This window comes from Lepisma saccharinum, chromosome 12 (assembly GCF_977018435.1).
Source record: "Lepisma saccharinum chromosome 12, izLepSacc3.1, whole genome shotgun sequence".
Lineage (NCBI taxonomy): Eukaryota > Metazoa > Arthropoda > Insecta > Zygentoma > Lepismatidae > Lepisma > Lepisma saccharinum.
Genome location: NC_139240.1, coordinates 15,971,383 through 15,991,776, shown reverse-complemented (window position 1 = coordinate 15,991,776; position 20,394 = coordinate 15,971,383). Strand labels below are relative to the sequence as shown.

The 20,394-nt window shown below is 38.5% G+C and overlaps 1 protein-coding gene across 5 annotated transcripts in view; it reads left to right on the top strand.

Moving 5' to 3' along the window:
* LOC145996577 (uncharacterized) overlaps positions 1–8,131 on the top strand; it is a 106,528-nt gene extending 98,397 nt beyond the window's left edge. For all 5 annotated transcript variants that reach the window (XM_083133086.1, XM_083133087.1, XM_083133084.1 and 2 more), the window contains one exon: positions 7,756–8,131. In XM_083133086.1, the coding sequence (XP_082989212.1) occupies positions 7,756–7,849 (94 nt within the window). In that variant the 3' untranslated portion in view covers positions 7,850–8,131. The remainder of the gene's footprint in view (positions 1–7,755) is intronic.
* The last annotated feature ends 12,263 nt before the right edge of the window (positions 8,132–20,394 follow it).

The window sequence follows — 20,394 nt, the reverse complement described above, 5'->3', positions numbered from 1 at the left end:
GCCATCGCTATACGTCTGTGTAGTTTATATCACTCCATGCTGCAATAGTAATTCGTACGATTTATTCTATGCTTTTATTTAAAGACATTGTGGAAACGCGCATAACATTCTTCTTATAGGTAATTTTAACATTCCATGCATAACAAACAATAATTACAATCTTATTGAGTCAATTCCCGTTTGTCACGACCTGTATAATTTTATGTTTCCATCAATTATGTAGTATAAACAATATACAAAATAGCAACAACAGAACCCTGGATCTCGTACTTACAAACGTTCCCAACCTACTACTAACATGAGAGATGGACCCCCTGGTACCCGAGGACAAACACGAACCGTGTCTCATTTTAGAAGCTAAACATGTAAAGCAAACACGTTGTAAACACTCACAGGGCAATTTTTCTTATAACTTTAAAAAGGCTGATTTTCACAAACTGTATCATAAATTATCTGCTGTTAACTGGGAGATCTTAAAGCTTTCCAATGATGTAAATAGAATTCTTGACATGTTTTATGATTTAATATACAAATGTCTTGATGAATGTGTCCCTTTAAGACACATTAAGGTGCCAAAATATCCTAGTAGGTTTACAACTAGTATAATTAAGAAAATTAAATCAAAGGCGTACCACCACAAAAATTGGAAACAAAGTGTAGGCGACCCAACTTATCATGCTAATAAATTTAGAGAAATCAGATCACTAGTAAAAAAAAAACATCAGCAGCGTATGATAACTATGTATTAAATGATGAAAATAATATGCAGGATGACCCTTCTCTCCTTTGGACGTATATAAATAGTAAAAATCGCGACAAACCAAAACCCCTGTTTCTGAGGATGGTGAGGCCCTACAAACGTAAACGCGGTTGCAGAAGAATTTGCGAAACACTTTCAGTCTGTGTACACAGGCAAAGGGTCCACATATAATCTCGAAATTATGACAGAGCATTCACAAAGCAGAGTGCTAGATATACTGAATATTCAAGAAATCAATATAAATGAAATCGAAAGAAGTCCGCTGGACCTGATAAAATCCCACCATACATTTTCAAAGGTTGCGCTGATGTTTTAAAGGTTCTTCTGTCTATTATCTTCAACTCTGTCCTATCCTCTATGCAGTTTCCTGATAGATGGAAAATCACTGCTATATGTCCAATTCAAAAGTCGGGTGATAACAATACGATACAAAACTACCGTCCTATTTTTATTTTATCCACTCCTTCGAAAATACTAGAACAAATACTATACATGCATATTTTTAACCATGTGAAAAATGCCATATCCAGATTTCAACATGCATTCCTACCTAACAGCTCGATTGAAACGAATCTTGGAGAAAAATTGCATTATACAAGTACAGTATTAGACGAAGGGGGGCAAGTAGATGTGATATATACTGATTTCTCAAAAGCTTTGGACACAGTAGACCATGACGCACTACTGAGTAAACTAGGTACTTTTAATTTGTCACACTCCCTAAGAAAACTCATGGCATCGTACCTAATGAACAGGCGACCATATGTCACCTACAAAGGTTCCTCAACCGATAAATTTTTGGTGAGCTCGGGTATCCCTCAGGGATCCAATATAGGGCCTCTTCTATTTTTGTTATTAATTAATGATTTACCCGAACATCTCATTGATTCTCGCAAACTCTTGTTTGCAGACGATTTAAAGTTCTATAAAAGAATAACAATTCCATATGGACAGACTTGACCACAGAAGGACGGCCCGAGACCTTATGCTACTTTGGAAAATCTTTAACGCCAAACTTCGATCTCCTCCTCTGTGGCTTTCACAATTCAAAATACGTATTCCGAACATTAAAACACAACTCAAGCATGAAACCTTCTATGTGAGCAAAGCGCGTACAAATATAATGAAAAGGTCACCTATTTGGAGAATGAGTACGGTCTACAATGCTATAGAGAAAGAAAATAAAAGCATGGATTTTTTCACAATGTCATATTCCCAATTCAAGAAAAAGTTACGAATACTTTAGCTAGAAAAACAGAACATACTGTTTCGTGATTCTAAAGGGGTAAGAGCACTATTAAAATTATGTAGCACTTTTCTCACTTTTAACCTCAACTTTACTATCGCCTATTCTTATGATGAATGGAAATATGCTATGAAACTCTACAGTATTATTATTCTGTGTATTGTATAAGCAATTGTACTATTATAATATGGACTCTGTAAATTGGTGTAAACCTGTTGAGTTCAATAATAAATAAATAAATAAATCTCTGTTCAATTTATTATCGCTACCCTTGCAAATGTAGAAAGCCTCATACACGTTCCTCCTAATTGGTTTATTTTCCTCCCGAACCACCTCTCGTTTTTTGATTTCATGACCCTCCTCAATTGTATGCGGACTTCCTCCCTTGTATCCTTGTCGTGCTCCTTCCAACTTGTATCCATACTCCTACCCGTTTGACCAATATATTCCTTGTTACACTCACATTTAATACTGTAAATCCCTTTCTTCCCCCTCTTTTTCTTTACCTTTTCCATCTTTCTTGTAGTCAGTGAAGTGTTTTTCCAAGGTTCTCGGAGCTTTCATTCCACACTTAATTCCATATCCCCTTATCACCCTCTCCGATACCCCCTTTGAAATATGGGATTCCTATATATCTGAACTTCCCCTCTTCTTCCTTCTCTTTCTCTCCCCCCCCTTTTCAGGTCTTTATCCTTCCCCATGTATTCAAACTCCTTTTCGCAAATTTTCCGTGCTCTATTTAAGTTCACCCTCAAATCAGCTTCTTTGTATCCGTTCCTTTTCCCCACCCTTGTTATCCAATCTACCTCTTTTTCCAAATCTTCCCTATGGTTACACAACCTTACTGCTCAAATAAAGAAATTTAGAAAAACCTTACTTTTAGTTCTTTTTGCATGGGCGGATTCACTGTTAATGTACAATTCCCCGGATAAGGCTTTATGAAAAACCCCAGTCCATACAGTGGCCACGGTGGCTCAGTCGGTAACGTGTCTGACTATCATTCTGAAGGTCCCGGGTTTGATCCCTGGCCGGTTCAAATCCGGGAACTTTTCTAACATTGGAAGTGGCCCCGGGCGTCCACCCAGCGTCGAATGACATGGGTACCTGGGGGAAACCCTGAGGGGTAAAGGCGGTCACGGGCGTGATGCTGATCACATCACCCCCCACTCACGACCGGATCAAGAAAGTGTGGGGCATTACCCCCGCACCCCCTATACGCCTTCATGGCGTGGTGCTAAGCACAGGGGAACACTTTACCTTTACCTTTTTACCAGTCTTTATACTCTTGCCTTCTCTATGAATCAAGACATCCGAAAAGCTTATCTTGTCTTCCTTCATTTCCTCCCTAGTGAATTTAATCCGCTCTTCCTGCTCTCCCATTATACTAAACATTCTCTCTAAGCCTTTCTCCTCCCCAATGATCAAAATGTCATCAACATACCTTCCATAAAATTTTACCTCACTCTTAATTTGGTTCATTGCTGCACTCTCTATATAATGTAGAAAAATACTAGATATTATTCCGGAAACTGGATTCCCCATTGCTAATCCCTCTTTTTGAATGTAAATCTTTCCATTACAACTAAAATAATTATACCTAGTGCATGGGTGGAACCACCTTACGTATTCCCATGCTACAACAACACTACCTTTGCAGGCAGTCTGCAGCTTTGTCTCTGGGAACACTTGGATATAGGTTGACGACATCAAAGCTCATGATCTTATCTGTGCTTGTAATCTCGAGTTTTCTGTTTCATTCTTTACATCCCAGGAGTTCTTGACACTGAACTCGGTGTTTTCCCCAACCCCCTTGATTTTTTAAACGAGAGTCTTAGCTAATTTCTATCCCAGGTGTATGTACATAGGAATGATTGGTCTTAACGGGGTTCCCTCTTTGTGGCCTTTTGGTATCCCGAATGCTATTGGGATATCCCCTTTCTTACATTTTTCAATTAACCCCTTTTTCTCTACCCTTGCCAACGTAATGCTTGTTTCTATCCCCTTCCTTATTTCCCTTCTTTTATTAATTGGATTCTGCCCTACCTTCTTAAAATCATCACTGCAAAAACACTCCTCCATTTTACTATTGTACTCTTCTTTATCCATAATGACCATTTTATTCTCTTTATCTGAACGAATTAAAAATACATTATTGTCTCTAACCCAGAAAGGGAACAATAGTTTCCCGAAACGTACTCACCTAAACGTAAGTACAAGAAGTTTTGTATTTTTGAGAATTTGTATTAATCTGAAAAAGTGAGTAATTCGCACAACCATCAGTTACGAATTGTGTTACTTATTCATAGACATGTTTGCACAAGGTGTAGGCTGTGCAGAAATTTGCCTTTATTCACAAGCTATTTGGAGAAAACTTGGATCAGTAAAGTTATTGGAAATTTTACTAATAAGTAGAGGCATTCGAAATTAATAGGATTTAACTATTAAATTGTGCAATGCGGAAATACGAAATATCTAAATTTCACATAAGTAATGCATATTTTATTTTTGACGTAAACACGAAATGTGAAATAACACACTGTAATGTTCATTTTGGATGTTTTTGAAAGGTGTGAGGTGCATTTTCCTACCATGTTTTGTCACGAAATGAACTGCAAAATGCAAAATAAACTCAAAAATGAAATTTAGCATTTATTTACTGACGCGACACTTTCTGAAGTCGGAATTATTCTGAGTTGTGAAAATCACGGAAAATTGATTAACTCTGCTGTAAATATTTGAGAAGTGAAAATGGATTCCTTTACACAGAAAAAACTTATTACTCTGATAGCCACATAAATGTTCTATTAGAAGGGAAATGTATCTTTTGTGCAATAAGTGTAGTTATTAAATCAAAGTTAGGGTTTCATTTACCATTTTAACACCGATATCCTACTTTTATATCACTTTTGATACTGAAATGTACTGTTTTTTTCCACCGAAATATTGATGTTTTATTCACCATAAATTGGCTACACCAATAAGTTTTAACTCTGATATGCTTTTATCAACCAGTACCAATAGAGTACAGATTAATTTGGTCTCATTTCTCTTTTAAGATCGTTAACTGTTAGCTGTTATCTCCTTGGAATGGGATTTGTTTTTCAAACTTGCCATGATGTACAAAGAATCGTTGCTAGATAAATAATTTTCACAGAGAGATGAAATAGTTTATTTTTAAAGTTTTGCACCTCTACCACAGGTGAAATTTTATACATTTCACGAACAATGAAAGTTTAAAAAAACAAGAATATGAAATTTTACACAAATATTCACATTTGATACTTGTCTATGGCCGGAGCCAAAGTGGTTTAGTCAGTATGGTGTTTGACTGCCCCAGGTTCGGTTCCTCAGGTAAATGATCTTAGGTCAGAAATTTTCTGTCCTTGTCCCTGCATGAAGCAGTTCTGGAGTTTACTCAGCCTCAAATAAATGAGTGCCTGGATCTGCCCTGGGGTTAAATGTGACCAGGTGTGGTGCTGATCACATCACCTCCAAGAATGGCAGAGATAGAGAATGTATGGAGCCATACTTCCACCCTCCCCCCACATGTTCCTTCATGGCATAGTGCATTTGATGTTTTTCTTCCACGTTTATCTTTACCCACCTATGGCCACCAGGATAAACCAAAGTAAATGAAAAAATGTTCTTCCTACAACCATGCTAAGTTACATTGAAAATAATTTGATAATTGTTGGGGAAATAAATAAATATGTACGAAAGCAGTGTAGCCATATTATAAAGTAGATTTCTGGAAAATTGATTCAAGCGTTGGCCCTAAGGATGCTGTATGTACAAAATTTGCAGGAAAGCTTCATAAAAGACAACTCTTTGTGGCCATGTAAGCCCTGTCCCCCAAAAGTCATAATTTTTGGGTAATTTTGAAAATTTGTCTCCTGCTGGAACTTAAATTATCGCACATTGTGAACATTTTTCGTTGTTGTCATTTTGTCATAATGCATGTAAAAGTAAAACAGAGATGCAAGAAATGGTGGTTGAAAGGTATTACCTCTCTCTTATGTTACATTTTAAATAACATTGCATAAGTGTTATTTCATATTAAGAGACAGAAACGACATGTCATCTGTAGTTTTCGAGAAATAACATGTTAATTGCTGGTTTCGTCCTAAAAAGGTTAACTTTGGTTGTTGAGAAAAACTTAGTCATTCAGATTGATGATTTCTGAACAACTTTGTTCACCATTATTATATCTCTAGAAACTAAAGCAGAAATTACACACAAAAAACTTATTCGTACTACATTAGGAAACATTATATGTAGGAAATATCCTTGTTGTTGCATTTGGTTGCTTAATGTCGCTCTTCAACCACGACATTAATTTTAATGATTAGTGATGAATAGGTGAAATAGCAAACACAATGCAACACCCTGTCCTGGGACTTCAACCCTGAATATTCAAAGATCAGTTAGACAAGTAAAGAATAATGTAGTCAACCAGTCTGGAAAAGCTGGAAATGTCAGGGAAATTTACTGGGTTTTTTTCTGGAAAAATCAACATTTTTGTAGTAGCATACTAAAATGTAGGTTTTTGAACAAGGAAAAATAGGACAAGCAAGAAATTTTAAATTTGTTGTGGACAAACTATGCTTTAGTTTCATGTGCTGGATATTACTGGTAGTTACAGTAGAAATTGTATATTTAATACTCTAAGAAAAGGGGTCATGTTTTGAACTATTTTCATGTAGAAATATACTACGGCAAATGGTTCTTGGAATTTATCACTTTCTTGGTGCAAGATTTGGCTTGTGTTTGGTAGATATTAAAATTAATACACATAGTACTAAATTTTATGAGATAATGTATTATTTATGCTATAATTGTCAGTTTTTTTACATAAAAAATAATTCTTTCTTAACCATTAGTCAGTACGTGGCAGCTCACCCCAACAGTCAACTTCTGTTCAGTTTCTTGTTATATATTCTTGGTTTAGTGGGATTCTGTCAATTTCTACAACTATGCTAAGTTACATTGAAAATAATTAGATAATTATTGGGGAAATATAGTGATAGTGACTTTCTTACACATGTTTAAATACACGATTTGCCTTAATGGCATGGTCTGGAAAATTTTGGTTCATCTTTCAAGAAACTGTAGACACCCTGAAAGATGTTATTGGAAAATAACAAAAAATTACGTGTGCTATTTGTGTCCTAATAACAGTAATAAGTAAGGATAAATCTTTATATATGCCGATGTATTAGTAACAACAGATGGTATTGGAAACTTTCAGCTGGATTTTTTTTGCCAATACCAGCCGATACTTTTCCGACATTTTGATTGTTTGCAGGGCCTGCAAAAATGCCACATGACTCTTTCACGGAGTTTAATTGTCCTGGAAATTATGCAAAATATTGTGTGAAAAAAATGTATTTTATGATTACATAACAGATATTTATTTTTATATTAATTGGTCCAGTTTTCAAGCATCTGTATTGATATTGGTGGAAATCAGTAAGGAAAAATTCCCACTGAAGTGAACGTAGGCTTGTGCAGCCTGTCTGGTTGCTGTGGTGTGAAACTTTGATGCTGATTGACTCGTTCCAGTCGCTTCGGTCTGAAACCTCCCTTAGAGTATCGGTATCAATGTAGGTATTGGTTCAAAGTGGTATCAGCCCTAGTAATAAGTTGTTTTTCCAGCACAAATTTCATGGATGGCTAGGTTACATTTAACTGTTCCTAAATGATTTTGTGTTAATTCTAATAACTTACCTCATCTTTTGCTCCTGAACAGATTGCAGATTGGTAAATATCCACCGATCAATGTTTCCATTCATATGAAGAAGCAGCAGAAAAACGGAATGAAGAAAGTCGTACTGAAGTGGTAGCCAAGCAGATCCCTTTTAGACTAAAAAGTGGATGGTGTGCGGAAAATGTTTTCAACAATTTGAGTTCGTTAGATATCAAAGTAAAATCATCAATTTTTGGTTATTGATTTTCTTCTTCTATGGATCCAATTGGATAAATTTAATTGTGTTTATTTTACTGCAGTTTTTTGTGAGTTTTTTGGTATTGCCAGTGGTGGCTACATGGAGATTCATATATTTTCAAGATGGTAGCTACATTTTGTCAAGAAAACTAGTTGTTTGTTTAGTGGCTGTGAATTTTGTTTCAGTACAAGATACTGATGACAAAATTGTGAGAAAAATTTACTACTATAACATCCCATGTGTAGACATTTTTGCACTCATTGTTGCCGAAGTTGTGAGAAAGTTTGTGTTGGTCTACAAGAATTGCAAAAAAGAAATTCCAGTGTTACTTTTCAGCAGTTTGTGTCACTTTAATAATAGATCTGAGCTCTGGAGTTATTTGAAAAATGTAAAATGCATTAGTTTATTGAGAACGGTGTGTTCTAAAACAGTGTATGGTATTTACAATACCATTACCAACAATGTAGTAGAGCTGTGAACATAACTTTTTATGTTGTAGTTATATCAGATATTTTGCACTAACAACAGTAGTTTCTGTTGCAGCTGGATGTTGTAAGCTTTAGCCCTTGTTTGTTAAAAGTTTGTCAGAACTATAGCTCTCCCATGTGATTTAATGGGCACAAATTGCTAGAAAAGTAACATGGCCTGTGGTTGTAATTTCAAATGTTAAACAATGTTTGTAACTCTTTATTGTTTTTTTTTTTTTACCCTAACTACTTTGTTATGTACACAGATTGTAGTACATCAGCAGCATTTGTTGATTTAAATAAATAATAAAATATTCAAAAAAATAAATGTAACAAATAAATATGCAAAAAAGGTATATCATGAATAAATATGCAAGAAAGGATATATCACAAATAGGTATGCAAAAAATATATATACATATATATCACTGTTTGTGTACTGACCAGGAAGTCAGGTAAATTGGTTGATTTTTGTACCTGCTAGGATTTGAGAAAGAATATACATGGTGTTCCAATAAAGTCAGTGTTTATTAAGATACAGGTCATTTTAAAAAATTACCAGAATCTACAGCCATGATTAATTTTCCTTGTCTGTTTTCAAACTGATGACAGTTCTGTTCCAGTCACTGCTGGAAACTCGAATCAATGGAATTGCTAATACAAAACATTGTCATTTTGTTCCGTGTTTGGGCACATTCTTGTTTAATGGCTGCCTTCAATTCACTGACTCTTGCCAGTTTTGTACTTTATCTTTTATGCATCCCGATACAAAAAGTCTAGTGGTGTGAGGTCTGGTGAACACTGAGGGTATTCTTCTGTACCCTTTAGTACAATCTATCTTCTTAGCACATTTTTCCAGGTATCAGTCACAAAGCTGCACGCTGGTCTGGATCATCAGTATTGAGAGCATGGATTCTTCTTCAAATGTAACTCTTCCAATGGCAGTGCTTCAAAATCCAATGGACACTTGATTTTGAAATACTTGTTATAGTGTATGTACATTTTCTTTGGGACATCCTGTATATTTCTATCTTTTTTTCTAGAAAATATCCTATATAAAATGTTTTTCTACTTGATTTTGAACAATGTTGTTTGTCTTGAATAGCAAATGCAGCTTGATACTTAAAACTTGGCTATTCTTATGTTGAAGCACAATATAAGAATCTGGAAATGTATTCTAGAATTACCTGGAAAAGTTGGGGAATGTAATTTATTTTGCTGAAATTTGTAGCTCCCCAATTTCCTCACTATGGTGAGTTACCACCTGTCCCATACTAACTAACTAACTCTCTAGCCTTCTTAAACCCGAAGGTTCATGGCTGCAGCAACACAGGCCTTCCATCTGTCCTTATCCTGAGAAAGATCTATATACTCTTTTCCATCCCTACCAATTTCCTTAGGACCATCTCAAAGTTGTCCCTCCATCTTCGTCTTGGCCTTCCTACAGGTCTCTTACCATCAGGTTTCCCAACAAGAATCCTGTGAACTCCTCTTTCCTCTCCCATTCATGCCACATGGCCTGCTCACCTAAGTCTTCTTGATTTAATCATTCTAATAATATCTGGACATGAATACAAATTATGTAACCTTCTCCACTCACCTGTCTCCTCATCCCTTTTAGGTTCAAATATTTTCCTGAGGATGTTATTTCCAAATACTCTCAATTTATGTTCCTCTTTCAATTTAAGGGACCAAGTTTCGCATCCATATAATAATACAGGCAAAATTACTGTTTTGTATATTTTAACTTTTAGTTTCTTAGATATTAAACGAGAAGACAAAAGTTTATGAAGAGAAAAGTAACATGTATTTCCTGAATTAAGCCTACTTTTTATTTTCTCTTTAATATAATTTTCATTTGTTAGTACAAGGATGTATCAAAAAGTTTCTAGACTAATTCTGTAACACGCCAACAGATGGCAGCGCAAGGCTGCATGCACAGGTACAGGGAGCACCAACCTTCATAAGTCAGTGTGCCAAGAGACATCGTCCTGTGAACACCGCGAGCTGTGCATCTGGTGCTCTTCTGACCACGTGCGTTACCGCGTCTGCGATTTCATCATGGACAGCAAGTTAGAACAGAGAAAACGTGAAATTCTGTGTGAAACTGGGCAAATCTGCCACAGAGACATGCGCGCTTCAAGAGTGGAAGAACATCACTTGAAGACGGCATGCTGACAGAGTTATTGGCAGACTTGGACGCGGTGTTCCTTCTGCTCCTGGGTCTGCAGCCTGGGGACGAACTTGGCATCAACACGGCGCATGTTCAAATTACACGTGAGGATTGCCTGCACTGTTCCGTATGACACACCGGCAATGGCAGCAATGTTGTGGATTGTTCTCCGATGATCCTCATGCACAAGTTGCCGAATGGTTTCGACATTTTCGGGTGTTGTGCTCATCCAGATCTCTCGTCATCTTCCAGTGATGGTCCACGACTCATTGCAGCATCGCCGTACACTTGCCGAATCATGTCAAGCGTCTCTGTGGCAGATTTGCCCAGTTTCACACAGAATTTCACGTTTACTCGTTGTTCTAACTTGCTGTCCATGATGAAATCGCAGACGTGGTAATGCATGTGGTCAGAAGAGCACCAGCTGCACAGCTGACGATGTACACAGGACGATGTCTCTTGGCACACTGACTTACGAAGGTTGGTGCTCCCTGTGCCTGTGCATGCAGCCTTGCGCTGCCATCTGTTGGTGTGTTACAGAAATAGTCTCGAAACTTTTTGATACGTTCTCGTATTACTCCTAAGTACTTATAATATGGAAACTGGTTCAAACGAGTTATCAATAATTAGATTTTGATTATTACCTAACACTTGGTTTCGGGTTGTAAGCATATATTTAGTTTTCTCTAGCTAACTTCCAAACCTATCTCTTTAGCTGCTTTGAAAAATATTTTAGAATTATTCTTAATTGTATTTATATCATCCCCTAATAAGTCTACATCATCTGCATATGGTAACAACCTGTCCCATACACGGACCAAAATCTCAGGAGAAAAGTTGTTACGTGTTCCCTAGGAGACTCGAATCTGAGCATGTCTCATAGCTGGAGCCCAAAGCTTGCACCTTCCCCAATGCAGGACCATATTTTTATAGGAAAACATATTTTTATCCAGACTTTGTCCAATCTATCCAACAGCTTACCATCTTGAAATGGAAAAGATAAGCAGGTAGGCTATCTACTGTACTGCCACAGTTCGGACTGCCTCTATGTTTGAACTTTGTAGTTAGAGACCTTGATTCTTTTCACACAGAACACACACACACACACGCATTCTAATTAAGTATCTCAAGAAAGTATGTGTGGAAATATCCATTAAAATCATGTTTTTTTAATAAATGTGAATGTAAGTTGAATGTGGCGTATGATGCAGTTTTTTAGGTTGGTATGCTTTAACCATTAGACTCCCGAGCAAGTTTACGAAAAATACCATTCTCGGCCGGGCTTCTCGGCGGGAATTTTAAATTCGAACACTCTTTGGAGGAAAACTGTTATAACTTTGGCACTATGGGAGCAATCTACTTCGGATAACTTTTGTTTTGCAGCTAAAACATCAGCGCATGCAACCGTGTACAATTCAGAACGTCGAACCGAGGAAGGGTAGCTTGGGGGGCACGACCCTCGAATTTCAATGGAAAAAACAAAAATCTGGAGTTTGCCCCCTCTACTCCCGTTATTTTGGGGACAAGGCGCGAACTTTAGTATTCTTTTGAAAGAATGGACATTTCTCAAGAGAATGAAACATGTTTCATGTTCTTGGGTGCCATACAAGTTTAATAATAAGCCAAAATGTGATTTTTTTTTTTTTTACAAAAAATAGGTAATTTGCATTTTTTGGAGGAAAACTGTTATAACTCTGGCACTATGGGAGCAATCTACACTAGTGTCCAAAACCTAAGCATAATGCTAAAATTTGCATTTAAAAGCCGAGGAGAGTGTTGCAGGCACGAAAAATGCGGCAGACGACAGACACATATTGTTGATGAGGTGCATTGAACCAAGCGTCGCCAGCGTTATCCTGGCCCTCTGTGGGAGGAAAGCGAACGCTAGTGCTTGGAACCGAAATGCGTGCAATCTGTGTACGTCTGTTGTAGTGAGCGGAAGGTACTGCCGAGGTGAATGTGGCAGAAAGACATCATTTGGACACGTTTTGCAAGGGTCGGATCATCGGGCGCCTGGAACGAGGTGACACCCAGACAGCAGTAGCACAAGCCCTCAATGTGCCACAAAGTGCTGCGTCCAGGTTGTGGAAACAGTTTCTCGACACGGGAGACGTCAGCCGTAGACCCGGTGGAGGTCGTCCACGTGCGACAACTCCACAGCAGGACCAATATCTGACCATGACTGCACGTCGCAACCGGACCATGCCTGCATGGCAACTGTCAGCGCAGCTTGCAGTCGCCTCAGGGGTGAGAGTTTCACGCCAAACTGTATACCGGAGACTGGGTGCCAGTGGTTTGTATGCCCGACGATAGTAACATGTGTTCCACTGACTGCAGCGCACAAGGGCCCATTTACTGTGGTGTAGAGAACATCGCCATTGTACCCGCAATGAATGGAGTTGCATACTGATCAAGGATGAATCCCGATACAGTGCCCAGAACGATTCCCATCGCACACTGATCTGGCATGAACAGGGAACCCGCTTTCATCCCATTAACATTGTGGAAAGGGATCGGTATAGAGATAGTGGGGTACTGGTCTGGGCAGGCATTATGGTGAATGGTCGTACGGACCTGCATGTGTTCGATGCTGGATCCGTCACTGGCCAGCGCTACCGGGACAAGGTTCTTCATAAGCATGTTCGACTTTTTAGGGGTGCAGTCGGCCCACAGTTTCTGTTCATGGATGACAATGCCCGTCCTCATCGAGCCAAACTGGTGGACGACTATCTAGCGACTGAAGACATTCAACAAATGGAGTGGCCAGTGCGATCTCCAGACCTTAACCCTATTGAACATGCCTGGGACATATTGGGGAGACCTGTGGGAGCCCGCCAGCCACCCCTCAGGACGAAGCCGGAGCTCTGCACTGCTCTTCGGGAGGAGTGGAATCAGCTTCCCCAAGAGCTCCTCAACAACCTGATCTTCAGCATGGAGCGTCGGTGCCAGTCATGTGTGGCTGTTCGGGGTGACCATATCCCATATTAACCTGTTTTCTGTGCCTCCACTGCAATTCACAGTGTTTTTGTGGTATGTGTTTTGGTCCATTTTTTGCATTTGTGGTGTGTGACGTCTGCTACCATGGTTTCTTGCATATGTGGCCTGTTCCATGTGGTGTATGTTGGTATGGTGGCTCCCTTTGGTGTGGTTTCTTTGCATTTTTCGGGCCCTCTATCCTCGAACGGTCATTATGCTTAAGTTTTGGACACTAGTGTACTTCGGATAAGTTTTATTTTGCAGCTAAAACATCAGCGCATGCAACCGTGTACAATTCAGAATACCAGACCGAGGAAGGGGGAGCTTGGGGGGGCATGACCCCGAATTTCAATGGAAAAAAACATAAAAATCTGGAGTTGGAATAATATGTTTAATTAAAGATGTTACAATTTTTATTGAGTGAAGTACGAGGCGCGTCCAGAAAGTAAGTTTCCCTATTTTTTTCCCGTGAAAGTAAACATAATGAGCCGTGTAAATTGCGCATGCGCAGCAGAGGTAAGACGTATCAATCATATGCCAGGCGGACAGATCCCGCCCGGCGCCAGTAGCGAAGCAGCAGTAGTCCGAAATGGAAGCTCGTATTCCTTCTCCCGCTGCATGCGAGGTTTGGTCGGTGATAAAGTTCCTGAATGCACAAAGCATTGCGTCAATTGACATTCATCGTCAGCTCTGTGAGGTCTATGGGCCGAACATTATGAGTAAGCAGATGGTGCGTCGCTGGTGTCGGCAGTTTTCGGAAGGTCGTCAAAGTGTCCATGATGAAGAGCGCAGTGGGCGTCCGTCCCTCATCACTGATGATCTGGTTGAGCTGGTGCAGCAGCGCATCGTAGAGAACCGTCGCTTCACGATTACGGAGTTGAGTAGCCTTTTTCCGCAGATATCGCGATCCGTGTTGCATGAGATTGTCACGCAGCGCCTGCTGTTCAAAAAATTGTGTGCCAGGTGGGTGCCGAAAAACCTGACACCCGAACACAAAATGAAACGTTCAGGAGCAGCACTGACATTCCTGCAACGGTACCATGATGACGGCGATGATTTCCTCGACAGGATCGTCATGGGCGATGAGACGTGGATTTCGCACTTTACCCCGGAAACCAAGCAGCAGTCAATGCATTGGCGGCATAGTGGATCTCCGGTCAAGAAGAAATTCAAACAGACGCTGTCGGTACAGAAAGTGATGTGCACCGTGTTTTGGGACAGGAAGGGCATTTTGCTCATTGACTTCCTCCCCAGAGGAAGTATTTTGCATTTTTGGAGGAAAATTGTTATAACTCGGGCACTATGGGAGCAATCTACTTCGGATAAGTTTTGTTTTGCAGGTAAAACTTCAGAGCATGCAACCGTGTACAATTCAGAACGCCGAACCGAAGAAGGGGGGTGCCATACAAGTTGAATAATGAGCCAAAATGTGAAACTTTGTTCGGAAATGTGGCATGGATATGTTGCGGAGGGGGTGGGGGGTGGGGGGTGGGGGGTAGATTGGTCACCAATGTAAATTTCCCAGGCTTGCTCCAGACCTGTGTCAGAGTTTCCACCCAAACATAAGAGTATGAAGGTCCAAAAAGCACATTCATTTCGTAATCAGCACCATGATGCCATATGGTATCATCGGGGCAGTACGACCTTATTCTGATGATACCATATGGTATCATCGGGAGAGTAAAGGTTAAAAAACAGAACATACCTAGAAATCACACATTTGCAATGCTAATGTTCAAATGACGTGTCACTCTAAAATACAAAGGATGTTTGTTATTTTTATATATTGCAATGTTCTTTTGTTTAAAAGAATGTTAGAATTACCAACAAACTTACAGCAAAGTTGTTCATAGAATCATCATATATGACCATCTGACTGAAAACATTGCCATAGTTGCAGTTGGGCTAGAACTAACTGTGTTTTTAAAATTATGCATTTAGTTGGAAAGGTTGAGAAACTAATAAGAATGCATTTTTTTCTGTATTCATCACACAGTTTTGCCAAAGTAAAATGATGACTTCCCGTAACAATTATACAAAAATAAGAAAATTAAACTATTTTTCTTAACAACAAAATCAAGGTCTCGAATTATATCAAAAATAACCTTTGTAGGTTAGGTAGGTGGCAGCATATGAAGCAATACAATGTGAAGTTTTTGAAATTAAAATTAAGTTTCAAGGATTTTTTTTGTAAAATTCTTACATAAGAGTATATTGTTTAATGCATCATTTTTTGAGATTTCCTCATTCATTCATTCAGCATGAAGTAAACATTGACAGCAGTCAATCACATCACATTTGGCTCCCTCTACTACAGCAACTGAAACCAAGTACATGCAGCTAACACAGTAGATGAACTGGCTACAACAGTGCTCCTAGCGGCATGCAGGGAAATGACAGGAATTGGAAGCCAGCCCAGCAATGAAACAACAAGTTCCCAAGTATATGGTGGCAGGGGGGCACTGAAATTAATCGTGTTTGACCTTACACTGCAGTGGTGAATCTTCTGCTGCTAAATTAAGTTGAAGATTTCAAATACCAGATAAGGGGCATGTGTCTGTTTCCTCATTTGTATCATCAATTCAACACTATTCCTGCTGCTATTAATCTCTGAAGGTAGAAAAGTAACAAAATAACAATTTTCTTCATCATGAATGTTTTATGTTTAGGGGCATGCATAGTTTGATTTTGATGAAAACCCGAAATATGAAATAACACATTGTAATGTTAATTGTTCATAGTTTCTGAAAGGTGTGAGGTGCATTTTCCTGCCCTGTTTTGTCACGAAATGAACGGCTAAATGCGAAATAGACCATGCTGGCTACTCATCGGGCCATGCTGGCTACTCATCGGGAATTCCTTGAATTCCAGGAATTATGCATGAATTATTGGCTCCAGGAATTATGTGTGAATTCTATGTGAATTTAGCTACGTAAACGTGAAAAATTGCAACTTTCATTAATCCACATCCCATTGAATTCATACATATTTATTAATGCCCTGAGGCCATTTTTTCACAGTTTAGCTTTTATTTTTATCGAGGAAGGAGAAGAAAAGTGCATGGAAAATATACAAGAATTCTCTCAATCCATTTACTTTGTTAGTGACCTTTGCAGTATGGTGTATCGGACAGACAGAAGATTATTACAAGATAAGATATCTTGAAGCTGATTAGTTAAACTTGAGTTTGACATTCTTATACAATTAACAATTGTTTTGTAGATTTATATATCCCGTAACATTTGTGACTTGTGTTTATAGATGTATTTCGGGTCTGAGTATGTGAAATGGCAAATGTTAACTCCACACCTTAAATTAAATATTATGAATATATAGGCCTATATATTGTTAATATATTTGTGGGGGGGAGTGGGTGAGAGGGCGTAATATGTAAGGTTGAAATAGAGTAATATCTGCTTGTACCCTTGAATTTTTGGAAAGTTCACCTTGAAAACTGGGAATTATATATGAATTTTAATCAAGGTCCTAGAGTGGCCGCCCTGATAGATTCTTAAACACGAAATTTAAAGATTATATACCGATGCGACACTTTCTGAAGTCTGAAGTATTCTGGGAGTTATTGAATTCACGGAAAATTGATTAATTCTGCTGTAAATATCTGAGAAGGAAGAATGGACCCCTTTATATAGGAATAAACTTAATACTCTGGTAACTACTTAAATGTGCTATGAGAAGAGAGATGTTTATTTTTTAATAAGTGCAGTTTTTAAATCAAATTTAGGATCATGTTCTCAATTTTAAAACCAAAATGTCATTTTGTATACTGCTTTTGATCTGATTTTTCACTCCTATAACACTGAAATTTTATTTTATTTACCAAAAATACATGCCTCTATTTATGTTAAATGTGCACATTGAAACTGATTTTTTGTAGGTAGGCTTGCCAACTTTAAAGAATAAAGTTCCAGGAGATTTCTTTACAATCTTCAATTTCTGTCTGGCCAATGACTGATTAATTTAACATGAGTGCCAATTATTAACATTCCAGCAAAGACAGTCTGTTATCATTGACCAACACACACAAGCTTGAAGCAGCTTGGTTTGCAGAGTTCCTTCAGATTTTCTAAGGCTCCGTTGGAAAGCCTCTCTAACATGGTCGACCTGTGCTTCTGGTTTCTCCATTATGTCTTTGTGTATCAAAAAGACCAACAATTTGATATGATGTTTGGGTCAGAATATTGATCTCAGAAGCAGGCCATAGTCCTAAGTTTGATAATGTTATACAGGTTTATTCAAAATGATTGTCAGGTTTTCAATATTTTTTTTCTGAATAGGTCATGAAACATTTATCATTTATAACCACATCAATTATGGAGACACACTCAAAGTTTTTGGGCCTCCCCCATGGCGCAGTGGTAGCGTCTTTGCCTTGTAATCAAGGGGTCCCGGGTTCGATACCCGGTGGAGGCACAAGTGGTTCGGATCCCACTTTAAACTGTAGGTCCAGTCCCGATTAGCCTTACTGTGCATAAAGTGGACTTAAAACAGCAACTCAAACCAAACCAAACACTCAAAGTTTTCTTTCATAATAGGAAGTGTCAAGTAGTTCCACACTTGACTACTAGGTGGCAGGTTTTACATAGGGTAACCAGACACACACATTGAAAAAAGAGGACAGAGCATGGTGAAAAAGGACAACAAAGTCATAAAAAACAGGACACTGCAAAAAAATGGCAACACATTTTCCATTATTAATAATTTAATCAATATAAAAAAATCTTATCAACACTTTGCTTATAGATACTTCTCAAATGATCTTTTTCAAAAATTTCCTCTTACCTTTAAGCAAGAAAGCAATCTCCTAATCTATTATTTAATACATGACAATCATAACTAATTTGAAGCACATAATTTATCCTTTTCCTATTATTGGATAGTTAGAATGAAATATTCGCACAAGTGAATGCAAATGTAACAAGCTTTGCTGGATTTATTAAAAAAAAAAAAAAAAAAAGAGCATTAAAATTTTAGGTAGTTTAGATTGGGACCAGAAATATGATTTAAATGCCGCTAACATTAGCATTCGTTCAACAGCAGGGAAAAGCGACAGACACCTTTTAGCTCATATTCGTTTCTTACAGCCTTTAAAAGCTGGAAATTTTCTTGCGAGATCATGGTTGAATTTAAACTTTCGTTTCGAAGTAAATATTACTTAATAATCAAAATTCTCACTGCACATTTCTGTATTCCATATACATGACTCGAAAAGGAACTGGCCGACCTCCGTGACAGAGTGGGTATTGCAGCATACTACGACACCAGGGACTCTGGGTTCGAATACCAGCCTGAGCATGGGTGTTCTTTGCGAGTATCTTTTCATCAAAATCATTATATTATCGCTCATCTTTATCTTCGCGATTAGCCAAAATTGGCAGGAAAGCTAAATAAACAGAACACATGCGTTCCATCAGTCTTGAATGTGCTCAGAGGGTGAAGCAACAAGTTAGAATAATACTAATGACAGTCAGGCAAAGTAATTGGGTTCAGCTTTCAGATGCTAGGTGAGCATTGCTCTAATACTTAACATTACCCAAGCAAAATGCCTTAAATGATGATAGCAAATGTGCTTCATAGAGAACACATAACAATGGTCGATGCTATACTCCTTCCAAAAAAAGGGAAGATATTTACCGATTTCTAAAAAATCCACCCAAACGCTGGAGAGACACCTAAATAGGAGGACAAGTCTGGATAAAATACTATGTCTGGTCACCCTAGTTTTACAAGATGGCGGGTCACGGCTCTGATAAGGTGTTGCCATTGTCCATCAACACATTCCATTCACTGGTGATATGTACAGTCAAGATTGTTAGCTACCAGTCCTCTGTAGATCAGTTGGTAGCTGTTGACCTCCGTGAGAGTCATTAGCCTAGTGTGCTTATCTCACCAGGGGTTCTGGTTTCAAATCCCAGGTAAGACATGGACGTTTGTATTTGCCCTGAATGTGAAAATTGAGAATATGTAAAAATGACATATGAGAGAATTGAAAGATATTGACAGGAGCAACCACTGCTTAGGGGTTTCCTTTTATTTAAGAAGAAAAGTTGGTAAGAACGCTGCATCAAGATTTGAAGGTTGTGGGTTCAAATCTCCTCCAGGAAAGTTGGATCTTTTTCAGGGCATGAATGTGTATGTTGGATATAAATATAAGTTTCGAAAAAGGATTGAGTGAATATCCTTGTTGGCTTAGTCAGTAAGGGTGTTACTCCAAGTTCTCAAAGTTGGGGGTTTGAATCATCCAGGAGCATTGTTTTTTTTTAAAATTCCTGTGTTGTTCTCTCCTATCCATTTTACCAATCTCCCAATTTCCTTTCAGCCTCTCTTCTTCACCTGGGCCAAGCTGGTCCCTATTTCTGGCTCTACGGAGCCGACACCACCCTTCAGGGCAGCAGGGGGGTTTCCATGACAGGCCTGCATCACGGGAATTTTTTTTGGGGGGGGACAAAATTTTGTATCAATTCTATGTATTTTCACACAAAAATGGGGGGATCCTATCATTTGATTGACTTGTTATGGAATTTTAGTTTTGGTTATTATGTATAGTTTTTCTACCTACCTGTGGGTGATCGCGGCGATAGGGTTGAAATGAAACACCCCCTCTTATGCCTTTAGAATCGGTTTGGATGGAGGGGGGGCTGTGGTATTCGCATTAATACAAGGTTAGTCGAGTAGACAAACTGTGCAGAATAAGGTTGACTAACAATGGCAGTGAGCCTAAAGTATCTAAAGTAAACATATATTGCTTAAACATGTCTGTATTATACAGTGATGCAACCACAGGCGGGAGCAGGGGGGTCATTTCCCCC